This window comes from Schistocerca americana, chromosome 3 (assembly GCF_021461395.2).
Source record: "Schistocerca americana isolate TAMUIC-IGC-003095 chromosome 3, iqSchAmer2.1, whole genome shotgun sequence".
NCBI lineage: Eukaryota > Metazoa > Arthropoda > Insecta > Orthoptera > Acrididae > Schistocerca > Schistocerca americana.
The window spans coordinates 939,718,340-939,743,955 of record NC_060121.1 but is presented as its reverse complement, the minus strand read 5'-3'; the positions used below and the strand labels follow the sequence as shown (position 1 = coordinate 939,743,955).

Sequence of the window (25,616 nt, the reverse complement as noted above, 5' to 3'; positions counted from 1 at the left end):
TTGTTATTTGTATGACTCTTTTCTGGAGTTGGAAAATTATGTTCATATTTTGTGCATTTGTTCCCCATAAAAGAATGTCATAGCTAAGAACTGAGTGAATGTATGAGTAGTATATAACTAAAAGACACTGCATGTTACACACTGATGATAGGATTCTAAGGGCATAACATGCTGATGACATTCTGTTTGCAAGTACCTTTGTGTGTTAACACCACTTCTACTGAGGATCAATATTCATTTCTAGAAATTTTGCATTTGTTACACAGTCTATAGGGGTGCCACCTACATTTATGCTGATAACCACGTATGAGCTTTTGCGTGGCTAGGCTACTTCGATCAACAGGATTTATATTGAATTTTTAAATTGATCTTTCTATCCAAACTTGCGTCCACCACAATGGCCCATCAACAGTGGGATAACCATCAAATATTCTACCCTTTCGCGATAATTAAGAATTCGCGTAAATTGTATTCTCGCGAGTTTAAAGCAAACCATCGGCGGCGCGAAAGCAGTCTTGATACCGCGACACACTCGCGACGCTTACTAGCCAGTCACGAAATTGACCTGCATACATCTACAATCAATTCCAAGGTCATAATTCGCCCCACACGATTGTGTGAAATTGAACGTTGTCAAATCAATTATTTCTCGAATCGTAATCAGTGATCCCGACACTGACCGTTCAGAAACGCACAATTAACACTCTTCTCTTCCTAAGACTAAAAGAATGACATCACGACATCTACAAAGCTATTAAGATATAATTCCAAATGACCTCAAGCACTTATCGTCATTATTTTTTAATCAGAAAAAATATTATTTATTATCGGAAAATAAAACATGACATATCGCAAATCGCACGTAACTAAATTAAGCTTTGCGTAGCGTCGGGACTTAGTCATGCAAAACTATCCAAAGAAATGCTCGAAATCTCAATTTCTCCCTACCAACTGACAGATACAAATAAGATATTCAAGACTTCACAGATCAATCCCGACCTGTAATGTTATAACACACTCATCTTCATCAAGAGCATCAAGTACAACTTCCTTGAATTCTACTACGGCTGACACCGTATTTTTGCCGCTTCGGAAACCAAACTGTGATTCGCTTAAAAGATTGTATTTATTCAGGTAATTCATTAAGCCGTCTTTCATAATTGCTTCTATTATTTTTGAGAATGGTGACAGCTGGGAAATGAGCCAGTAATTTTCTATGTCCTCTGCATTACCTTTCTTAAGCAAAAGTACAACTCTTGCCTGTTTTAACTGCTCTGTAAATGTCCCTGATGTGAAGGATTCATTTATTATATTTGTTAAGGGGCCTTGTATAATCCCTATGCATTGTTTCAGTACACACATTGGTGCTTCATCTAAGCCTACTGACTTTTTATTTTTTAGTTTTTGAACAGTTTTATTGACTTCATTCTCTGTGGTTGGAAGTAACATCATTGTATATAGTATTTTAGAGATGTTATATTTGTTTTGGGGAATTTTTGCTGCACCTTCTCTGTGATACTTGAAAAATGCTCGTTCACATAGTTTTCTAAGTGTTGTGGATCATTTATTACTTATTCCCCTCCCTTAGCAGTATGTTATTAAATATCCCAGACTGCTTTGCTTTTATTCTCTGCATTATATATTATTTTTTCATTAAAAGACTTTTTTGGCGCAATCAGCACCTTCCTATAGATTTCAGGCAAAGAAAAGGTTTTGTCCCAAATCCTGTCAACACACTATCTGTATCCTGCAGTCTGGGAGCATCATTTGTCTCCTAAACCTCTTGTAGTACACTGAGGTGACAAAAGTCGCCAGATACCTCCTTTTGCCCCCGCGTAATACAGCACCTCGACGTGGCATGAACTCAACAAGTCGTTGGAAGCCCCTTGCAGAAATATTGAGCCATGCTTTCTCTATACGGTAGCCGTCCATAAATGCGACAGTGTTGCCGATGCAGGATTTTGTGCACGAACTGATCTCTCGATTACGTCCCATAAATGTTCTATGGAATTCATGTCGGGCGACCTTGGTGTCCAAATAATTCGCTAGAATTGTCCACAATGTTCTTCAAACCAATCGAGAACAACTGTGGTCCCGGTCCGCAGCTCGTGGTCGTGCGGTAGCATTCTCGCTTCCCACGCCCGGGTTCCCGGGTTCGATTCCCGGCGGGGTCAGGGGTTTTCTCTGCCTCGTGATGACTGGGTGTTGTGTGATGTCCTTAGGTTAGTTAGGTTTAAGTAGTTCTAAGTTCTAGGGGACTAATGACCTCAGCAGTTGAGTCCTATAGTGCTCAGAGCCATTTGAACCATTTTTTTGAACTGTGGTCCGGTGACAGCGCTGTCTCATCAATAGAAATTCCATCGTTGTTGGGGACATGAAGTCCATGAATGGCTACAAATGAGCTGCAGACGCAATTCCCAAATCGTTGTATTGGGCGCGGAGGAGATGTGTCATGTCCGGCTCGTTCGCCGGACTTGACGCCTCTGGATTTTAACATGTGGGGATTCGTAAAAGACATTGTTTATAAAGACAACTACACCTGAAGACATGCGAGAGAGAACTGTCAGAACAAGAAGATTGCAGCACTGCACTGATACCAATAGTCATCACTTCGAACACCTTTTGTAAATGGACGTTCATGCCGTCTTTTGAACCTTCGCTGACCTTCTAAGACCTTACTGTTACCCGTCTCGATAGCCACTATCAGAAAATAAGCACCAAACTATAGCATCCCATGTAAATAAACAAAGTTGACCTTCATATCTCTGAACCGATCCCACCTAGCAACAAAAAACCAACGTCATATTATGGCCCCCGTTGTCCCATGCAACATTTGCCCCACAAACTTTTCAGCTACTACCATGCTTTCGGAGTTATTCTAGGTGGCAATGGTTAGTGACTCACCCTGTATATCTTAACACGCTCGATGACACAGATTAAATATCAGAAATGATAAATTGTTCAGTTTTGTGGTTTAACAAAGTAATAACTGATTTTCTAAAAACTAAACCTAAACTCATCCCGCACAGGCCATGAAGGCCCAAACGTACCGACTGGCCGCCGTGTCATCCTCAGCCCACAGGCTTCACGGGATGCGGATATAGATCTCCCGGCCGTAGATCAATTTCCGAGACCGGAGCCGCTACTTCTCAATCAAGTAGCTCCTCAGTTTGCCTCACAAGGGCTGAGTGCACCCCGCTTGCCAACATCGCTCGGCTGACTGGATGGTCACCCATCCAAGTGCTAGCCCAGCCCAACAGCGTTTAACTTCGGTGATCTGACGGGAACCGGTGTTACCACTGCGGCAAGGCCGTTGGCAATAACTGATTTTAGTACAAAGTAATTGTCGCTAAGTTTACTTGTGTTTCATGTGGTGGTGCGAAGTGTGGTATGTCGCATCACAGTGTTTCAATGTACCACGTTCTTGGTTAGCTTGACTTTTTGAGCGTGTTGTAAAACATAACGCTTTTATTTTCCTTCTTCTTGTGTTTTACGTTTACTCAGTTTAAATTTTTTGCTTTCGTATAAACAAAATGCTTCTTTACACACGCAAAACAGAAATAGGACTGACACAGTTAGTTGTGATGCAGAGAGCAGCCACTTTGGTTCTGGAAAAGAGAGGAAATGGCAACTGTTCTATTAGAAGAATTGCAAAAGAATTTAATATTTTTTACCGACCTTCTCTTAATTCATCAAAAAGAAAAAGGAAGCAGGTGAAAAAGTTACTTGTGTGTACTCTAGACACATGAAAGTTTTTTATGACAGTCGGAAATAATATTCATGGATTATATCACGAGATTCAGAGAAATTACTTTCTGGTTGACCAAAGAGGAAGTACACAAAATGGGGTACCTTCCTGGAAAATACTTTAACCTGAAAATGCCATCATCTTGTGCATGAAAAGAAATAGCTGGAGCTGACTGGCTTTCAGGGTTTTTGGAGACAAACAATGATCGCTTCATCGGACAACCCTAAAGCACAAGCATGGTACGAATGAAATAATTTAATTAAAAAAATGTTGGTTAGCTTTTTCCAAAAGGTTAGGAATTCTCGTCATCCTCTTAAGCCTTCAAGAATCTGGAATATGGATGAAACAGGTGTAACTACAGTCTTAAGACCAGACAGAATAGTTTTGCAGAAAGGTGTGAATCAAGCTGGAACTAGGAACTCTGCTGAATGGGGAGAAATGGTAATGGTAGAAGCCGCTATATGTATTCAAGAGACCTTATTTCCACCCATGCCAATTTTCCCAAGGAAGAAATTTAAGATCATTTTATCCGTGACGGGCCTACCAAATGCATCAGTGCTGCCACATGTTCTGAATGGGTGGTGGAGCAATCTTTTTCAACATTTCTGGATTATTTTACTAGCCAAACCAGACCAACAAAAGAAGACACTGTCCTACTACCTCTGGACAGCCACTCGTTCTATCTCAGTTACCATTTCTACTCCACTGTTCTCACAGATTGCAGCCCCTAGATATAAGCGTTCACAACCCTCTCAAGAAGATGTGCAGCAGAGGAATCGATGTCCGTTTGAAAGCAAATCCAGGAAAGACAGTGATAATTCGTGATTTATCTTCGATTGTAAACAAAGGACTTCTCATTACTTTCACACAGCAAACATCACTTCAGGATCCTCAGCAATAGGCATATTCCAGTTCGACCCCGACAAATTCCAAGAAAGTGATTTTTCTGCATCTTTTGTGACCAATAGGCCTATTCCAGAAGAGAAACTTTCGGATCTTCTGGCTAACTCCGAGAATGTAGCGAATGCGTTAATGCTGTTCTAGGAACTTCAGTGAAGACACTTTTTTTCCCCTACGTACATTCGACGTCTCCCTCATGCCGACCTAGGAAAGATAGAAACCATGGAAGAAAGAAGAGGAAGTGCGCTATCTTAGCAGACACACCTGAAAAATAGACTCTAAAAAAGGAGAGGAAACAAATGATGAGAAGGTACAGAAGCATGGAAAGGAAAAAAGGAAAGAAGGGAGCGACAACTAGCAGCATCTTCCGAAGAACAAGACGAAGAGAAACTTATATTGTTAGATCTGCGGGAAAGTTTATAGAAAAGGAGAGGAATGGATATAGTGCACCAAATGCAATTATAGTGTCACTGGTCACGGGCGAATAATGATCCATTCTACTTTTGTGCAGACTGTGGACACAATGAAGACACTTCTGATATGTCAGACATTTCAAACTGAGTAGGCTATTGTCAGTGAAATTTTGGTATACTGCAATGAGTCCCACTGGCGGAGTAAATTGAAACACATGTCAAGCTCTCTTCTACATTTGATTGTAGCCATTCTAATGGTCGAATCGAGCATTTTGCTTGTGATTTCTAGGTGTAAAAGTATGTAGTTTCTCAACAACGTCCTCAAATGTAACTAGTTCAAAGTAAAAAAAATAGTAAAAATTGAAAAATATTTATTGTTGCGACTTGCCACTCCATCCCCTATATCGTCGCGCTGATGGTCTTGTTTAAATAATTTAAAAAAGCGATAAAGGCTCTGTCTAGGAACCGAAAGGTAGTGGAATCAAATCCAACGTAGGTCAGTTTTTTTTATTGTGCCTTTTACCCAGCTTTCACCTCTCAATGATGTGGAAATTCGCTAGAAAGGAAGTGTGTCCCGGATTTCATGTTCCACTGTAGCTCTTCTTTCCCCAGTTGGATAACTGGTTAGGAACATAAATGCTGTATAAGTGGCATCCAATTGATTGAAAACCTTTCAGAACAACTACACAAGAAAACGACACGCGAATACAAAATTTGTGGGTTTCAATTCTTCGTACATAAAGTACAATGCAGCGTACGACGCAGCTTTGCTCCATTTGAATAAGAAAAGTTTTACAGCAGTGCAGCATATGGATTCTACTTACAGCTTTCTGCTGTCCTGGAGCCAAGCATAGATGCTGGGACGTTAGAAGGAACAATACTGGGGGAGAGGGGGGGGGATAATTGCCTTTAGAATGCTCTGTTCTTCTTGCTGCTTGCTTGATGAAAAAACTGAATAAGGGTGAGGTTACTAACTGTTGCTTATTCTAAAGTTCGACCCGTGACCGCCCACATGCGTTATCAGGAATAAAAAATTAAACGAAGCTAGAAAAGCACTGTTCATAATGTTACCCCGTGCGCGGCTGGATTTCACATTATTGGGTTCGTCACTGGCCAGACGCCAACCAACACATCTATCGCATTTAGCCCTAAATGAAAACAGTCACACAAGTTTATTGAAACTGTAGGCAGGAGATAAAATAATGTTCACTTCTCACTTTTCACAGACTGGATTTATTCCAGAAAAAACAAACGAAATATCCTTTCACACTATTCACAACAGTTTATTATCAAAATAATATTTGTCAGCGCGAGAAACTAAGTAGGTCAACCAGCATCGAGCGTTCGCTTAACGTCTAGAAGGGCCACGAAAATTATTCAAAGTGCTTCAACACACTTCTAAGTTGAAGTTCTGCAAATCGCGAACTAACGATATTTTTAACTGCAGATCGCCATCAGAGGTAATTGCAGAACAGTTCGTAGATGTTTAGACAAAGTCTCCAAATCAGAATCCAAACGCTGAACAATGTTTCAAGTTCCAGAATGAGATTTTCACCCAGCAGCGGAGTGTGCCCTGATATGAAACTTCCTGGCAGATTAAATCTGTGTGTCGGACCGAGACTCGAACTCGGGACCTTTGCCTTTCGCGGGTAAGTGCTCTACCGTCTGAGCTACCCAAGCACGACTCACGCCCCGTCCTCACAGCTTTACTTCTGCCAGTATCTCGTCTCCTTCCTACGCGGGAGAGCTTCTGTAAAGTTTGGAAGGTAGGAGACGAGATACTGGTAGAAGTAAAGCTGCGAGGACGGGGCGTGAGTCGTGGTTGTGTAGCTCAGACGGTAGAGCACTTGCCCGCGAAAGGCAAAGGTCCCGAGTTCGAGTCTCGGTCCGGCACACAGATTTAATCTGCCAGGAAATTTCAATGTTTCAAATTCTTTGCGATCGACGCTCGCGAAATGTTTAAAAGACCCAATCATCCGTTCACGCGACTTGAGTTTCTTCTAAGTACGCACAATCTAAAATTATCTCTGAGTTCATTTTGCGTGAAACTTTTACCATTCCCGACCGAATACCTCGAAAATATTTCGGTTACACATACTAGAAAACTTTCAACCGCACATACGACCCGTCTGTATGCGAACTCTGCTACAACGAGGCGCCGAAACCCCAATGTGTCGCGTGAAACTGGCCTCCGATTCTTATACCTCGCATTAAACATGAGTCAACTCAAGTATCTCCGACTTTCGGAAACATAAATAAACTGTAAATTTAATGTTCTATGAATTTGGACACAAATTTCATTAGGTTTTTTTTTAGTTTTCGTATAGCTTTATGGTTTTCCCACAGATAATGTTTTTTCTCGTATAGAAGCTATTTTGAGTTGTTATATCACCAGTAAATATTGAACAGTTAAACAAATTACAGTTATACGTCTTTACTTAGCTCTGTTTACTAATGATGCCGCTTCTTCTGTTATTGCATGTTTTATTTGTCACTTTTTTACGCACGGTATATACATTCCACACCGTAATTTGAAATACAAAATATTCACAGGAGATTTGTCAGAACAGTCCGATAGTGCTTACTGAGCCTGCGTTTATCTGAATCTGTTATGGAGTTAGTGAGTTATTAATTTTTATAGATCAGTTTATGTCCAAAACGTTTAACATTTAATAAGTCTGAAACTAAATCTCATAGCGTGAGCGCGTCTTCACACCTACACTCATCTAATTTTTCCCATTAAAACCACGTTACTGGTTTCTCTATCACTGGTTTGGTACAGTTTTTATTATGAGTCTTCCTTGTTTCATATTTTCTTTTCAGTTCGTTCAAATGGTCTGTGCAAGAAAATTACTTCTTTTAAGAAATTTATAGGCTGATACTGAAGAAAAGCTGTTGACATGATGATAGCTTTGAGAAGCAAATTCTAGATCATGATAGTCATGATTACATAACAACCTCTTCTTTTGTAGCTACCTACTTATTATATTTCAGTTAATGTTCTACAAGGAATAAAAATACTTGCATGTACTATGAAACTTTAATATTGTAGAAGTTACATTACATATAGATGATGCATTGCAAATATTTAATTAATTTAGTTATTAATAATCCTGTAATGAATGAAAGATTAAAATTTCAAAATTAAAAGTTTAGTGTGTTTTTGTTATTTATGCAGAAGAACATACCTAATGTTTGAAGTATTAGAAATTTATGACTCATGAAGGCTAGCCATATAGGAGCAAAGCAGTTCTACAATATTTCTACAGAGGTCAAAAGTAAATTTGTTAAAACAAGATATTTCGCTCTACTCATAGAAATGCTATTACTTACAAAGGTGTATTAAATCTGTTAAAGATGCTACAGCCATTTGAGGTACCTGATGTGACTGAAACTTCTACTTATTCTAAAACATTTCAGACACAGCAGTAAACAATTATATCTGTTATCATTTAACTTCATATTCTTTTTCTTTCTTACACGTAACACAAGTAAGGCTAATGCTGAAGAAATAATCAGTTATTAATTGAATGACTTATTACTAACATAATTTCTAAATCATTTATTTGATTTTAGAAGCATATGTTTCTGTAATGTCTTTTGTACCATTTATTTATTCCGTTGCAAAATGGGACACAATTTTCAGTGGAGTTTTGTATTCACACAGACATAAATGCTCACACATTTGGGTGATTCATCTATTACTAGTTTGCGTTTTGTTGTATTTTATGCTACTGATATTACCTCATTCTACATTTCAGACACAGCAATTTATTTCTGTTTCAATCACAAGATTTTGAAAGCAAAAATACCTTGAAATTATAATCGTTTGGTTTTAGTATTTTTACAACTTGTAGCCTAGTTGATTAATTTGTTTCAAAGTTGCCTCTCACTAGAAAACTCTCGTCTTCATTTTCAGAGGATGTTATACCGCCCATGGACAGCAATCAGTTTTTTCAAGTGGATGACTGAAGATGGTCGGAAACTTCTAAGATTTAAAGGTTTTTCCAGATCCTTCGCGGAGAAATCAATTTCCCTCGTAAGACAAAATCTTTCTAACAAAACTATCAGTGCAAGATCACTGTCAACTTGCCTTCTGCCAGAAAACAAACTGGGAGTAACGGCGACTGAAAAGGAGATAATTGACGAAGTGAGTATTTCGCTCTGCCGTCACAGGCAATTTGTTCATAATTTCGTGCAATAATATTAGATGATTTACTCAGAGTAGTGTGATATATGAAATGTCCATCAGGGCAGATGTAAAATTTTAAACAAGGGTATTTCAAAAACTGTTTTTATACATTGGTTCAAATGGCTCTGAGCACTATGGGACTCAACATCTTAGGCCATAAGTCCCCTAGAACTTAGAACTACTTAAACCTAACTAACCTAAGGACATCACACACACCCACGCCCGAGGCAGGATTCGAACCTGCGACCGTAGCAGTCCCGCGGTTCCGGACTGCAGCGCCAGAACCGCTAGACCACCGCGGCCGGCTTTTTATACATTGTTTAGTAGCATTTAGCATCATCTGAAATTTATTTTCTGGTCGGACAAATTAACGCAAATTAGAGCGCATACAACTACAGCATCACACACATATAAGTCGTCATGCATTAAACAAGCCCAACAGTACCATATTAGAAGCTTGTAGGTAATGAAACCTCTGGAAGTGGTTTATGAATAGGGTCAATTGTAAAAATATATATCTCGAAAAGGTAACACTATCATAATGTAGCTAGTAAACAATAATCATATAGCTACGAATGCATTAGATGTATTGCAGTCTTCAATGTCAGATATGGTGCCTTATAGTCTTGTTACGAGGTAAAAAATCTTTTGTTGTTACGATGCCATGAAATATTTTTTATACATACACACCCTACATAACGTAGCTTATGCTACTTCTCCCATTTTACCATCATGTTATTCACTGAGTTCCTAGGACTGACAAATAGCTAGTGTGTATAAACTATTGTATACCATTTCCAAGTCGTTATTATCAGACTGTGATGACGAATCGAATGTGGCATCAAACAGAGTAATAAAATCAGCTATACAACACGCTGATTATATCTCATACCATAGACTGGTTTATAGTGCAACGTTGGTGCTTTTTAAAAGTGTAGAAAAGCACATAACTTTGCGACACAATGTGCAGAAATTGTTTTCAACGCTACTTATTCCCTTCTTCCAGTAGAAGTTTAGATACAGAGAATCTGGGGATACCCTAAATTGTGTAACAGACAGCAAGTGATGTCCCATGAACGACACAGCACGATGTTTCCCATCTCCTAATATGAAGAGCCTCCTGTTAATGAAATGCATTCAGATCTATACAGCACTCCGAGTGTTCCTACAAGCAACAGCGATACCGACACTCATGTGGCCTCACTTATCGTTTCATGTGGATACGGCGTTTTATGGAAAGCTGGAAATGTCTCTTGCAGAGAAAAGTAACAGGTTTTATGAAATTACATTATCGTGAGTGATCCATTAAGGGTACTTTTTTAAGTGGTGCAAAATATTCACACAAAATTTCCAGTTTTTTGGAATGCTTAAGACTCATCAAGAGCTTGTGAAAATTTGAAGGATCTCGCAACCTACAGGGGCGCTGCTCAACGGGTGCCTATTTTCGACCAAAGCACTGTATGCTTTGCTGCTTTGCTTCTCTGGGGCTGCCACCCTCAATCTCTTCTATGATTTTGCGATGTAGCATTCAGGCTCTACTCTAGATTTAAAAACTATTGGGGTTGCCGCTTTTTGTTGCCAGTCTGCGACTGCTTTGGTGTGACCTACCAGTTTCCTCCAGTGTCACCGTCTTCATCTCAGAGTAGCATTTACACACAATGGAGCTAGTTGTTCGTTGTATAAATTCTAATTTCTGTTCTCTCTTATAATTTCTGCTCCCTACATCTCCCTCTACTACCGTGAAAATTATTCCCTGATATGACATATTTCTTACCATGCTGCCTGTCATTCTAATTAATTTTTTCCACAGATTCCTTTCCCTGCCCATTCTGCCATTCTTTATCTGTTTACTCAATTTTCAACACCCTCTTGTTTTGTGTTTTTTCCACCAACAATCCTACTAGTCTGGATGGCTACTGTTGTCAATTCACCAGGCACCAATAGCACAAACAGTAGTGCTGCCAAGCTAAGAAGGACTGTTTTCAGTTTATCTACAAATATTGGATATTTCCAATTTGCCTGAAGGTTTGCGAATAAAATTATATTTTTTTAAACTTAAAATAAACCATAGTATCAACAATAAGGTCAGTTATTTAAAATAAATTCTCCAGTTGGTTAAGCATCACTGATAAATGGTCTGAAAACCGTAAACTAGCACAATACCTTTGCTATCAAAGTCACTTCAATAATAGTTTAGAATACTGATTTGCATTTAATGTCATAATCAGTATTATATACATCAAAACCTATAACTTTACTGTGACAGGGGTCTGGGGATAACCCACAATATAGGCAGACATACTGTAGGTACAGCAACATTAGAGAGGTATCTGTGGAGAGGCAAGAAAAACTCATGGTTTCAATTGTTGTAGGGAAAACAATATGGAAGACTGGCTGATCTGACCTTGTAACATTAGCCCACATAGTTTTTATACACTGGAACTACAACTACAACCATATGAAAGTTAGAGGGAAGTTCAGCCATTATACTTCCTGAGAACACGTAGCTCAGCTGTATGGTTTAGTAATGACAGCCTTCTCCTTGGTAAAACGTTCTTGAAGTAATATAGTCTCACATTTGAATGTGTGGATGGGGTAACTCTGAAGAATGTTATCGTTAGAGAAAACAAATCTGCCATTCTACTGGCTGGAGTGTGGAATACCAAAACCCTTAATCAGATAGGTAAGTTAAAGAATTTAAAGTGAAAGATTATTAGACAGAAGTTAGACATGTGGAAATTGATGAAGTGGACTGGCAGGAAGAAATGACCATCTGGTTAGGTGATTTGAGGCTGACAAACCCAAAATCAGATACGTGTAGTGCAGGAGACTTGTTGTTGTTGTTGTTGTTGTTGTGGTCTTCAGTCCTGAGACTGCTTTGATGCAGCTCTCCATGCTACTCTATCCTGTGCAAGCTTCTTCATCTCCCAGTATCGACTGCAACATACATCCTTCTGAATCTGCTTAGTGTATTCATCTCCTGGTCTCCCTCTACGATTTTTACCCTCCACGATTCCCTCCAATACTAGTCAACTTGTGCCACAAACTACTCTTCTCCCCAATTCTATTCAGTACCTCCTCATTAGTTATGTGATCTACCCATCTAATCTTCAACATTATTCTGTAGCAGCACATTTCGAAAGTTTCTATTCTCTTCTTGTCCAAACTATTTATCGTCCATGTTTCACTTCCATACGAGGCTACACTCCATACAAATACTTTCAGAAACGACTTCCTGACACTTAAATCTATACTTGATGTTAACAAATTTCTCTTCTTCAGAAACGCTATCCTTGTTATTGCCAGTCTACATTTTATTTCCTATCTACTTCGACCATCATCAGTTATTTTGCTCCCCAAATAGCAAAACTCATCTACTACTGTAAGTGCCTCATTTCTAAATCTAATTTCCTCAGCATCACCCGACTTAATTCGATTACATTCCATTATACTTCTTTTGCTTTTGTTGATGTTCATCTTATATCCTTTCTTCAAGACTTTGTCCATTCTGTTCAACTGCTCTTCCCAGTCCTTTGCTGTCTCTGACAGAATTACAATGTCATCGGCGAACTTCAAAGTTTTTTATTTTAATACCTACTCCTTTACTACTTGCTCAATATACAGATTGAATAACATCAGGGAGAGGCTACAACCTTGTCTCACTCCCTTCTCAACCACTGCTTCCCTTTCAAGTCCCTCCACTCGTATAACTGCCATCTGGTTTCTGTACAAATTGTAAATAGCCTTTCGCTCCCTGTATTTTACCCCTGCCACCTTTAGAATTTGGAAGAGGGTATTCCAGTCAACATTGTCAAAAGCTTTCTCTAAGTCTACAAATGCTAGAAACGTAGGTTTGCCTTTCCTTAATCTTTCTTCTAAGATAAGTCATAGGGACAGTATTGCCTCACGTGTTACAATATTTCTACAGAATCCAAATTGATCTTCCCCGAGGTCGGCTTCTACCAGTTTTTCCATTCGTCTGTAAAAAATTTGCTTTAGTATTTTGCAGCTGTGACTTATTAAACTGATAGTTCGGTAATTTTCACATCTGTCAACACCTGCTTTCTTTGGGATTGGAATTATTATTTCTTCTTGAAGTCTGTGGGTATTTCGCCTGTCTCATACATCTTGCTCACCAGATGGTAGAGTTTTGTTAGGCCTGACTCTCCCAAGGCTGTCAGTAGTTCTAATGGAACGTTCTCTACTCCTAGGGCGTTGTTTCGACTCAGGTCTTTCAGTGCTCTGTCAAACTCTTCGTGCAGTATCATATCTCCCATTTCATCTTCATCTACATCCTCTTCCATTTCCATAATATTGTCCTCATGTACATCGAATAGACCCTCTATATACTCCTTCCAACTTTCTGCCTTCCCTTCTTTGCTTTAAACTGGATTTCCATCTGAGCTCTTGATATTCATACAAGTGGTTCTCTTTTCTGCAAAGGTTTCTTTAATTTTCCTGTAGACAGTATCTGTCTTACCCCTAGTGAGATAAGCTTCTGCATCCTTACATTTGTCCTCTAGCCATCCCTGCTCAGCCATTTTGCACTTAAAGTCGATCTCATTTTTGAGAAGTTTGTTTACCTTTTTGCCTGCTTCATTTATTGCATTTTTATATTTCCTCTTTTCATCGGTTAAATTCAATATTTCTTCTGTTACCCAAGGATTTCTACTAACCCTTGTCTTATTACCTACTTGATCCTCTGCTGCCTTCACTACTTCATCCCTTAAAGCTACCCATTCTTCTTCTACTGCATTTCTTTCCCCCATTTCTGTCAATCGTTCCCTTATGCTCTCCCTGAAACTCTATAAAACCTTTGGTTTAGTCAGTTTATCCAGGTCCCATCTCCTTAAATTCCTAACTTTTTGCTGTTTCTTCAGTTTTAATCTACAGTCCATAACCATTAGATTGCGGTCAGAGTACACATCTGCCCCTGGAAATGTCTTACAATCTAAAACCTGGTTCCTAAGTCTCTGTCTTACCATTATATAATCTATCTGATATCTTCTAGTATCTTCAGGCTTCTTCAATGTACACAACCTTCTTTCATGGTTGTTGAACCAAGCGTTAGCTATGATTAAGTTATGCTCTGTACAAAATTCTACCAGGTGGCGTCCTCTTTCATTTTTTACCCCCAATCCATATTCACTGACTATGTTTCCTTCTCTCCCTTTTCCTACCATTGAATTCCAGTCACCCATAACTATTAAATTTTCGTCTCCCCTCACTACCTGAATAATTTCTTTTATCTCATCAAAGATTCCATCAATTTCCTTGTCATCTGCAGAGCTAGTTGCCATATAAACTTACACTGCTTTAGTAGGCGTGGGCTTTGTGTCTACCTTGGCCACAATAATGCATTCATTATGCTGTTTGTAGTAGCTTACCTGCACTCCTATGTTTTTATTCATTATTAAACCTACTCCTGCATTACCCCTATTTGATTTTATATTTATAACCCTGCATTCACCTGACCAAAAGTCTTGTTCCTCTTGCCACCGAACTTCAGTAATTCCCACTATATCTAACTTTAACCTATCCATTTCCCTTTTTAAATTTTCTAACCTACCTGCCCCATTAAGGAATCTGACATTCCATGCTCCGATCCGTAGAACGCAGTTTTCTTTCTCCTGATAATGACGTCGTCTTGAGTAGTCCCTGCCGGAGATCCGAATGGGGGACTATTTTACCTCCGGAATATTTTACCCAAGAGGACGCCATCATCATTTAATTATACAGTAAAGCTGCATGTCCTCGGGAAAAATTACGGTTGTAGCTTCCCCTTGCTTTCAGCCGTTCGCAGTACCCACACAGCAAGGCCATTTTCGTTAGTGTTACAAGGCCACACCAGTCAATCATCCAGACTGTTGCCCCTGCAAATACTGAAAAGGTTGCTGCCCCTGTTCAGGAACCACTTTGTCTGGCCTCTCAACAGATACCCCTCTGTTGTGGTTGCACCTACGATACGACTATCTATATCGCTGAGGCACGCAAACCTCCCCAACAACGGCACGGTCCATGGTTCATGTGGGGGGGTGTAGGAGACTAATACTAAATAATAAAATAAAATGAAAGTATGGGTGAGCTACTTTGAAAAGCAGTTATGTGGCTACTAGCTCCACAAATGATAAAGAGAATGAAAGAACGTACGATGAGATAAATTATTCAGATCGTTAAGGGAAAATATAATCCAATTGTGCTGATTTATTGTAATTCGATAGAAGGAAAATTTGTATGAGAACATGGCCTGGGATGGGGGAAGAACAAAAGGGGGGCACAATGAGAAGCAACTCATTCGAAATGCAGAAAAAGTGTGGTATGGAACAACTTGATTAACAGAAGGGATAAGTAGGAGGTATGATGTGGGTGTTCTGGGCCAAAGTGTATCATTGATGACCATCAATAATGTCATCAAAGACATCATCGATGAGTCATTGGATTTCCCCCTCCCCTACATGACATAGACCAGTTGTCCTGTATATAAAGCGGTAAATTCAGAATTGGCGAAAAATTAAAAAAATAGTCCAATTGCACTAGTGTGTGTCCCTACTCCTATGGTGTAGGGCTGTATAAATTGGCGGGAAATAAAGAAAAATAGCTGGTGTATCGTCATGCGGGCTGACGTGGAATACTGGCACTGGCTCCATGACGTTAGAAACCAAGATGGCAATGCAGGATGTCTGACCCACAATAGTGGGACAGTCTCTGTGACATCAGAATCCAAGTTCTGGAATAATGGCCCTGGCTCTGTGACGTCAGAGACAAAGGATATTTTTGCAGGTCCAGGCTGTGCGCTGGGCAAAGGATGTCCTGCGTAAAATGTTTCCCTTCCAGCTATTATTCACTCAGAGGTGTATAGTCACTGCTTCACTTAATTCTAGATTTGGATCTGTAACACCACACCAGATTGCACTGTCATCAGATATGATTTCAGACGCAATAATATAGTGAATTCTCATTAGCTATTTCCCTCTGATGTCATCATTTAGATGGCCAACACATATGTTGTGTGTGTGTGTGTGTGTGTGTGTGTGTGTGTGTGTGTGTGTGTGTGTGTGTGTGTGGATGTTATTTCAGTTCAAAAATCAAGTGTCCACAGTTCCTACCAGCCCACTTGCATTATGCTTAAGCTGAATGATTGTCACTATCATGTTTAATGGAACAAGAGCAACTGTATCTTAATTTAAACAAAGGCTGGGAGATGAGAAGGGCCCTATACCCCTATACCAAACCCAAACAGCTCCCACTGCACCTGCATTGCCCCCCCCCCCCACTCCAAATCAAACTTATGCCACTGCTTCCACATGCAATGCGTCAACCAGGCCACAAGTCTCTGCACCACTCTGGGATTGGGTCACTGTGAGGCAACACATCCGCCACTGGATGAAGCATGACTGTACCAGAAGTAACCAAGCTGGCCACAATGTGTCCTGCCGGTTCTACCACCTGTGACCTGCAGCAACAGGCTAGCCACCCAACTGCAGGTAGACTGGAAAGTCCACTACTGATGTGGCACATGACATTTACTAATGGCCACCTCCATCCACCCAGTCACCAACTCAGTGCAGCACAGCACTATATGCCACGTGGCATCACTTGATTCACAGCAATGGCTACTGTGGTTCTCTTGCATGCTCAGTTACATTATGAAATGTAACCCTTGATACTGTGCTGCACCAGTGCAAGACACATGATTAACCCTACAGGTATCGGCATGATCGGAAACTCAAACCTGCCTGCTTGGGTTTCACTCTGCTTCTAGCTAGGAGTCAAGACAGAAGATGTTTGTCTAAACCCGGTAGGTACTGCCCAGAACTTTCACTCTATAGTCTGCTGTTAATTCAGATGTGCTGTGTAGGCAGTAATCAGCCTCCTATATATGTAGCTGTCACGCTTTACCCTTCCATATTATCCACTCAATAGGAATTTCAGTGCTATTTGCAACAGACCCATGAAAATTTAACTTCTCAGGAATCCAAACAAATGTACTGCAGAACTGACAAATTCTGATCAAGTTTGATCAATATCAGAGCAAGATAATTTGGCATGAAAAATCAGATATGCTAAGCAAAGAATATTTTGATTCAAAGCTAGTAGAACTCAGTCATGAAACAAAAAGCTTGAAGATGCTAACCATGCATTAACAGTGTTTCTTTTTGACTGTCGTTCACCCACAAAATGATTTAAGTCGTGAGATCAGTGTAGCAGAACTCTTCTAGTCGTAAATTCCACATAGTATCATTCAACAAACACAATCTTCTATCCTAGCAAACATTCTAAGATTAGGTTCCTCCCTTACATACAGCCACACAACCACAATACATTGATCATACATTTTTCTTCCATGAAGTTACCAACACTGTATTACGAAATATATATATATTGCAATGTAGCGTTGGTAGTATAATGAAAAGTCGGCTCCACCTACATCATGTATGCATCATCAGTGTTCTTGCACGTATATATATATATATATATATATATATATATATATATATATATATATAAAATCTACTGTGTGTTTATGTCTAATGCGTTGTAGTTTCCAATTTCCAGATGATATTGTGGAGTACCTCCTAAAGAACAGGTCTCAACAGGAGTACACTTTTATTTTCAGTTTTTTTTCCACCCAAATTCAGTGTTGGAATGCTTTACGATCGTTAATTAAACCCAGTCGTGGTTTTTGAAAACACACGTTAAAGTGATACAAAATTAATATTTCCGCTACAGATTGGTGTAAGCTGTGTGACAACTTAATAGCGATTGCAGGCATCTTTGTTGCTCAAACAATACCTTCAGTGATACCAGACGATCACAAGATCGGTGCTGGTGACTCTCCATGAACAATAAAAGTTTTCTTACTAAATAGAATCGGTTCACATAAAGGAACAGACCTTCAAATTTAATGTACGGTAGTTTTGCCATACAGCATGCAATCGACCAGAGCTTCAGCCAGCAGCCTAACGTTTATAGCTTCCACGAAGCACTGTGGATTAATTTACAGGAATTTTTGCTGCGAATCCACTGGAAGAAGATGTAGTACAGTATTACGAAGTACGTTGTAGGTCACTACATGGAAGTATGTTTGAGTTTACAATACTTCATGTAGGCATAGAACTGACATCTTCTTTGCCTATATGTACATATCTGTAGAAATAAATGAAGCATATCTGTGATCTTATTTTATCCTATAAAAACCCCTTGAATGCTAGTGTAGCCGTATAACATTCATTATGAGTGGATGGACGAAGCATCCTCGCCATAAGGACTTCTTTGTAACTGATGATCTGATAATCCTTCAGAAAAATAAATAACAAGAATGAGGCGCTACCGCCCAGTATTTCAGGTCGATTGTTTGTTCAGTGTCTTATGGAAAAACGACTCTCCTCATGTCCTTGCTAATACATCCAGATGATATTCACTTTGAAAATGTGTATATATTTTGAAAAATACTGTTTCAGGCCAAGTCCCAACTACTGAAGGAGATACTTTCAGATGTTGACGTTATTGCGTATAAGACTTTCAACCAAAGTGATGAAGCACCACCACTTGAAGGAGTAAAACATAATAAGGTGTTCATATGCGACAATGTCATCGTGGAAAATCAACATCAAAAACCCAAATACTTCTGTTTTGACAGATATAGAGGTCTTAATATCTTACAGACAAATTCAAGGATCTCGAAGAAACTAATAATACAAATGTTATTATTGCCTTCAAATAGGATAACATGAATTTAAACATTTACCAGGCACATGTAAGAACTGACATGACATTCGATAAATTTACAACTTTATGTAGAAATTGCTGGAATCATCTACAGCATAGCTTTGTTGTTGACGATAAAACTGAATGGTTGAATGAAGGCTGTTATTGCTGGAGCTTTCAGGTTTTTTTTAAAGATGATGATGATTGTGTGTGTGTGTGTGTGTGTGTGTGTGTGTGTGTGTGTGTGTGTGTGTTTGCGTATTTTGTGTGCGTGCGTAGTGAAGCAACTGGGTAATTACGACATTTTATTTTACGGTTTGGGTAAGTTTGCGAGGTCCCATCCACAGTCAGTCTGAGATGGAGAGGCAAACATTCGTCTGTATGTTGAAGTGAAAATTCAGATGTTTAACTCGAATATTAAACATCATGCTACTAGACTTGAAGTACACAAGAAAGCTATCAAAGAGTTAAATGCTTATTCTGAAGTTAATCCACGAATTAACTATAAGGGTTGATATAATTGATAAGAAGACAACATGATTAACATCACAGCTTTATGTAACTGAAAGGGAGGCAAACGAGTTGTACATAAGTTGAATCCGTTTCAAAGTCTGCAAGTAGATAACAACGTTACACAAAAAAGGCTTTGAAGCACGTAAATCTGTTTGCGAGATACTTCTGTTGTTGAAGTTAGGGCATTTGGATAAGACAGGTCACGCACACTCAGAGGCACGTTTTTGCCTGTCACAGTATCTCCTGGATGACTCTCGAAGGCTAAAGAATAGGATGAAGAATATACTATTGGTGATTTCATTAAACATTACTTGGGATACGTAGAACTTACAGGGTCAGCAAGGAATAATCATATATGCTGGGTAGTCAGGCTACAAATTTAACCAAGAGTGTAGCACAGGTAGGAGAGACATAATCCGAAAGAACACCTCATTTACTGAAGCTAATATTCTTCAAAACTACAAAACTAGACAGATATTTAAAATTATGGTCAGATATTACACTACTGGCCATTAAAATTACTACACCAAGAAGAAATGTAAGATGGTAAACGGGTATTCATTGGTCAAATATATTATACTAGAACTGACATGTGATTACATTTTCACGCAATTTGGGTGCATAGGTCCTGAGAAATCAGTACCCAGAACAATCACGTCTGGCAGTAATAACGGCTTTGATACGCCTGGGCATTGAGTCAAACAGAGCTTGGATGGCGTGTACAGGTACAGCTGCCCATGCAGCTTCAACGCGATACCGCAGTTCATCAAGAGTAGTGACTGGCGTATTGTGACGAGCCAGTTGCTCGGCCACTATTGACCAGACGTTTTCAATTGGTGAGAGATCTAGAGAAGGTGCTGGCCAAGGCAGCAGTTGAACATTTTCTGTACCCAGAAAGGCCCATACAGGACCTGCAACATGCGGTCCTGCATTATCCTGCTGAAATGTAGGGTTTTGCAAGGATCGAGTGAATGGGGGAGCCACAGGTCGTAACACATCTGAAATGTAAAGTCCACTGTTCAAAGTGCCGTGAATGCGAACAAGAGGTGACCGAGACGTGTAACCAATGGCACCGCATACCATCACGCCCGGTGATACGCCAGTAAGGCGATGACGAATACACACTTCCAATGTGTGGCCACCGCGAAGTCGCCAAACACGGATGCGACCATCATGATGCTGTAAACAGAACCTGGATTCATCCAAAAAAATGACGTTTTGCCATTCGTTCACCCAGGTTCGTCAATGAGTATACCATCACAGGCTCTCCTACCTGTGATGGAGCGTCAAGGGTAACCGCAGCCACGGTCTCCGAGCTGATAGTCCATGCTGCTGCAAACGTCGTCGAACTGTTCGTGCAGATGGTTGTTGCCTTGCAAACGTCCCCATCTGTCAACTCAGGGATCGAGACGCAGCTGCACGATCCGTTACAGCCATGCGGATAAGATGCCTGTCATATCGACTGCTAGTGATACGAGGCCGTTGGGATCCAGCACAGCGTTCCGTATTACCCTCCTGAACCCACCGGTTTCATATTCTGCTAACAGTCATTGGATCTCAATCAACGCGAGCAGTAATGTCGCGATACGATAAACTGCAATCGCGATAGGCTACAATCCGACGTTTATCATAGTCGGAAACGTCATGGTACGCATTTCTCCTCCTTACACGAGGCATCACAACAACGTTTCACCAGGCAACGCCGGTCAACTGCTGTCTGTGTATGAAAAATCGGTTGGATGCTTTCCTCGTGTCAGCACGTTGTAGGTGTCGCCACCGGCGCCAACCTTGTGTGAATGCTCTGAAAAGCTAATCCTGTCGGTTAAATTTCGCGTCTGTAGCACGTCATCTTCGTGGTGTAGCAATTTCAATGGCCAGTAGTGTACATAAGGCGGTGGTATTTAAGAAAGCCAATGACGTAGGGGCGAAATATACCAATAGCTCGAAATAGAAAGACATTTTTAAACAATCATTAACACACGAACCTGGCAATGGTATTATCGACATTCAGAATTAACAATTACAGCTGCTCACAGTACTGTCTCCAGCAGGGAATAGAGAACATTAGAATGAAATCATTTCTTGAAGTTCAGAAGATGTACAGGGTGATTCTAAAGTCACTATACATTTTGTACTTAAACAAATTTTATTAACAAATATGCAATGGCACTGCAACTTGTGTTACAATAGGACATAATTTCAGTACATTTCAATGTGACCACCTTGCATGTCTAGGCACACCCCCCAGCGCTCCACTGTAGACCAAAAAACCTGCCCAAGCATATCTGGTGTAATCTCAGCAGCTGCCGCTCGAATCCGCTGTGTTAAGTGTTCAGTGCTGCGGATCTTCACCTGGTATACCTTAGACTTGATAAACCACCATGCAAAAAAGTCTAACGGTGTCAAGTCAGGAGAGGAGGGTGCCCACATCTGTGGAGAGGCATGACCAATCCATCCGCCGGAAAATGCTTGATTCAGATAATCTCGAACAACGAGGGCAAAATGGGGTGATGCACCATCCTGTTGAAAAACAACAGTATCCATAATCCTATCAGATATCAACTGGGGCTCCAAAAACTGTTCCAACATATCTACGTGTGTGGTTTTAGTAACGGTTTGTTCTGCGAAGAAGAAGGGCCCGTACACTGTTGACCTCGTTATCCCCAACCACACGTTCACTTTCGCTGTGTCCCGTTGCCACTCCTGCAGCACACTTGATTGTTCGTCTGCCCAGATCCTGCAGTTGTGTCTGGTCACATGTCCACAGGTATGAAATGTAGCTTCATCACTGAACAAGACATTTTGCATCAAATTATCATTTTCCACAGCTTTTAGCAGGTCATCTTGCAACGAAGAACTCTCCATACAGTTGTTTGAGGAATACCAAGCTCCCTACTAAGTCTCGTGGTAGATGCGGAAGGGCTACGTGTGATCGCATCCTGCACACTTTGCACGGTGTCTGGCGTTACGGTCGGCCTCCCTGGACGTTCTTCATCTGCAACACTACCAGTGCGCTGGAATTTATTGACGAGGGTCTTGATAGCAAGCCTGGCGGGGCCTGTTTTCCGGAATCGACGGGCAAAGTCTGTCCACACCTGCTCATACGTCATTCCACGAAGACGAGCAGAAACAACATTGATTCGCTCTTCTTTGGATAGCATTCTGTCGTAGTACCTGTAAGAAACAAATATTCCGTTACTGCATCATTGAAATGTATAGTGACTTTATAATCACCCTGTATTATCGAATAATTATGGAGACAGTTGTTCAGGAGCTCCATAAATTAGCACAAAAGACAATCCCACGTAGACAGGTTATAATTTGATGCCTTATGGCAGGGAGACCTTGTGAATACGAGGCAATATTCAGAGGAGAATAAATATTTCAAATACATTTAATGGTCACTGATACGTACGTACTCGAACTTTGTTTGGGCTCTAGCTGTGAAAAAAAAAGATGGGGGAGGCTGTTGTACAAGTTTCTCAACAGCTGTTATAGACAGGAACCAACCACAACACATACAATCTACAAACAGATCATGGAGGTGAGTTCTGTAACTTATATTTCAAGGTGGTAATCCAAGAGTATGGAATCCATTACTATTCGACGTTCTCCTAGATGGAAGCATTTATTGCGGAATGTTTGAACAAGACAATAAAGAGGCAAATGTGGACGTGTTTTAATCATAGAGGTTCTTTTAAATGGACAGAGATACCCTCAAAAATCATCAACATGTACAACTACTCTGTCCATAGGCCAATAGAAACTAGTCAAATTCACATACATGATAATGAGCAACTAAATACCGCTTATGGCCGTATTAAAATGTTAGATCCACCCAAAAGGAAACTTAAAGTAAATGATTTTGTACATCTTTCAAAACAAAAGACAGAATTGGAGACAGCGTACCTCTCAAACTGCTCAACAGAGATATTTACGGTTTCCAAGGAGCAACCAACAAACCCTAGAACTCATATCTTAAAGGATAGCAGCCGTGATCAAATTCCCAAGCTTGAGAAATGACTCATCTGGTGACAAGGGGATCACTCTTTTAGACGAGGTCTGCAGGCGTCACGATATCATGTAAGCAGCAAACTACAATCTCTCAAGATGTAACACTGCAGATAGAATATTAGCTGACCGAGCTAAGGAAATACGTACAAGGAGGCATATCAGTATCGGTCGGTGTATCTTCACATTTCCAGTAATAAAAAGCAATGTCTATAACGCTTGAGCTAGGTATGGGATTAAATTTCAGTCGAGCTATGAATACCGCTTGTAGCCGACTGAAGAATAATAATAAGAAACAGAAGGGTATGTAAGGGTGTTCAAAAAATGTATTCAGCTATAAGTCGCTGCAGCTAAAAGATCTACAAAAGGAAAACTGATTAAAATGCATATACTTGGAAGGTAAATTCACGAAAAAGAATGGGACTCCACGGCAGCATTCCATATTATATGCAAGGCAATTCTGTTCTTAATTACAGTATTGGCAAGTCTTTCAGCGGGCGGTTCCCTGGTTTGGTGGTGAGGAAAACACAAGGCAGTATTTTGACGAAGCCAAAATGCGTAATAGATCCATAGAATCTGTAGCTCTTGGGAAGGGATTACATTTATTAAGTCACAGGAATGGGCTTGGATTGCTCGTTTAAAAGAACTGTTTACTATACTACTTGACGAAAGACCTATAAATGCCTGTCTACTTAAATTCGTCAAAAAGTTATCTAACCCCAGATTTCCTGGAGAGTTCATGTGGAATACACTACCCGAGAAAACGTGGAAGTCTAATCAACGCAGAATTCTAAATTTACAGGTTGTAGGAGGTTCTGGAACTAACCGGGTGGAGTGAATTAGAAGAAGAACCCAAGAGAACGTTTATTACTTAGACTCATTTGGTGATTTGCAGTCTCCAGAAGAATTACGCCGTCAATTTGAAAGTAATCATATATCTTACAACTTTCAACAATACGAGAAGTTCAATACACACCTCTGTGGACACGTATGTCTCATGTTCATCCTGACAACTATAAGGAAGATAGAAAAACAGCAGTGATGCACACCAGCATGTCAGTTGATCTTGAGAAGCGATGTCATATACGTTGACTTTGAACGGCCTATCGTCAGTTGCTTCCCATCAATCGAGCTTGGCGAAGGCGGTTGAAGTACTGCGCTGATAGATATAGTTGTGCAAGTACCTTACGGCAGATACGACATTGATGATTTAAACGAATATTTTAAACAGGCAGTACATGATACGCGTGAATGTCAACAAACTTAAGAAGGAAATGAGAATGACCGAGCACATAATAGACTTTGAAAAGGAAAATTCAGTTGGATCGTTACTACGCTTCTCAAAAGATCAAATTCTGCAATAAGATGTGAATAAATTTTATGATTCAGCTCATTCACTGGATATACTAGCGGTTATCACACGTTGAGTCGAGTGCAGTATTGCAACGAATTCATTTCTCAACAACAAACTACGTTTATGGGTTCTTCCCTACATAAAGTCCAGGATCTAAATTTGCGGAGACACCAAGTCACGTGATTTACATCCCAGTGATTGTTGAGACATAAGACCATCTTGAGTGAGGAATCTGGACCACAGTGGCCGCCTTGTCAATTTTCGCTGTGGAGAGATCGTGATCATGATATGTCTTTATTTGAAGCATGATGGGCGTGCAATGTAAAACCGGGTGGTGGTGGTGTGTTGGGGCTTACGGGCGCTCAACATCCAGGTCATCAGCGCCCTGACACACATTAAAAGGAACGAATGTGGACCGACCTAAGAAAACTAAAGCACACACTCAAACAAAGCAGGAAAAGAAGGAAAATGCTACCTAAGAAAGTAAAACCTAAGGAAAGGGGAAACATAGCAACAAGAATGTCACAGGAAATTGTTATTGGCTGGCCACTTACATAAAATATGGGCGAGCTTGTCACACAGTGAGCAAATTAAAATCCTCTCCCTAAAATCTTTGTAAAAACATTTGACAGGGCACAGAACTTTAAAACTTTAACCACATTCGTCCGAGTGTTGCCTAAAAGAGATGGCAGGTCCACTGGCAAGTCAGCCGCGACCCGCTGGTCAGAAAATAAAACGCAATCCAATAAAACGTGGCGCACAGTGATCTGGACGCCG

At 40.2% G+C, this 25,616-nt stretch overlaps 1 protein-coding gene and 1 pseudogene across 1 annotated transcript in view; one reads left to right on the top strand and one right to left on the bottom strand.

The window, feature by feature from the left end:
* LOC124606853 (cytochrome P450 4C1-like) overlaps positions 1–25,616 on the top strand; it is a 340,759-nt gene that overhangs the window by 205,838 nt on the left and 109,305 nt on the right. The window contains exon 4 of the mRNA XM_047138932.1: positions 8,981–9,211. Within this exon, the coding sequence (XP_046994888.1) occupies positions 8,981–9,211 (231 nt within the window). The remainder of the gene's footprint in view (positions 1–8,980; positions 9,212–25,616) is intronic.
* LOC124607940 lies at positions 3,201–3,318 on the bottom strand (annotated as a pseudogene).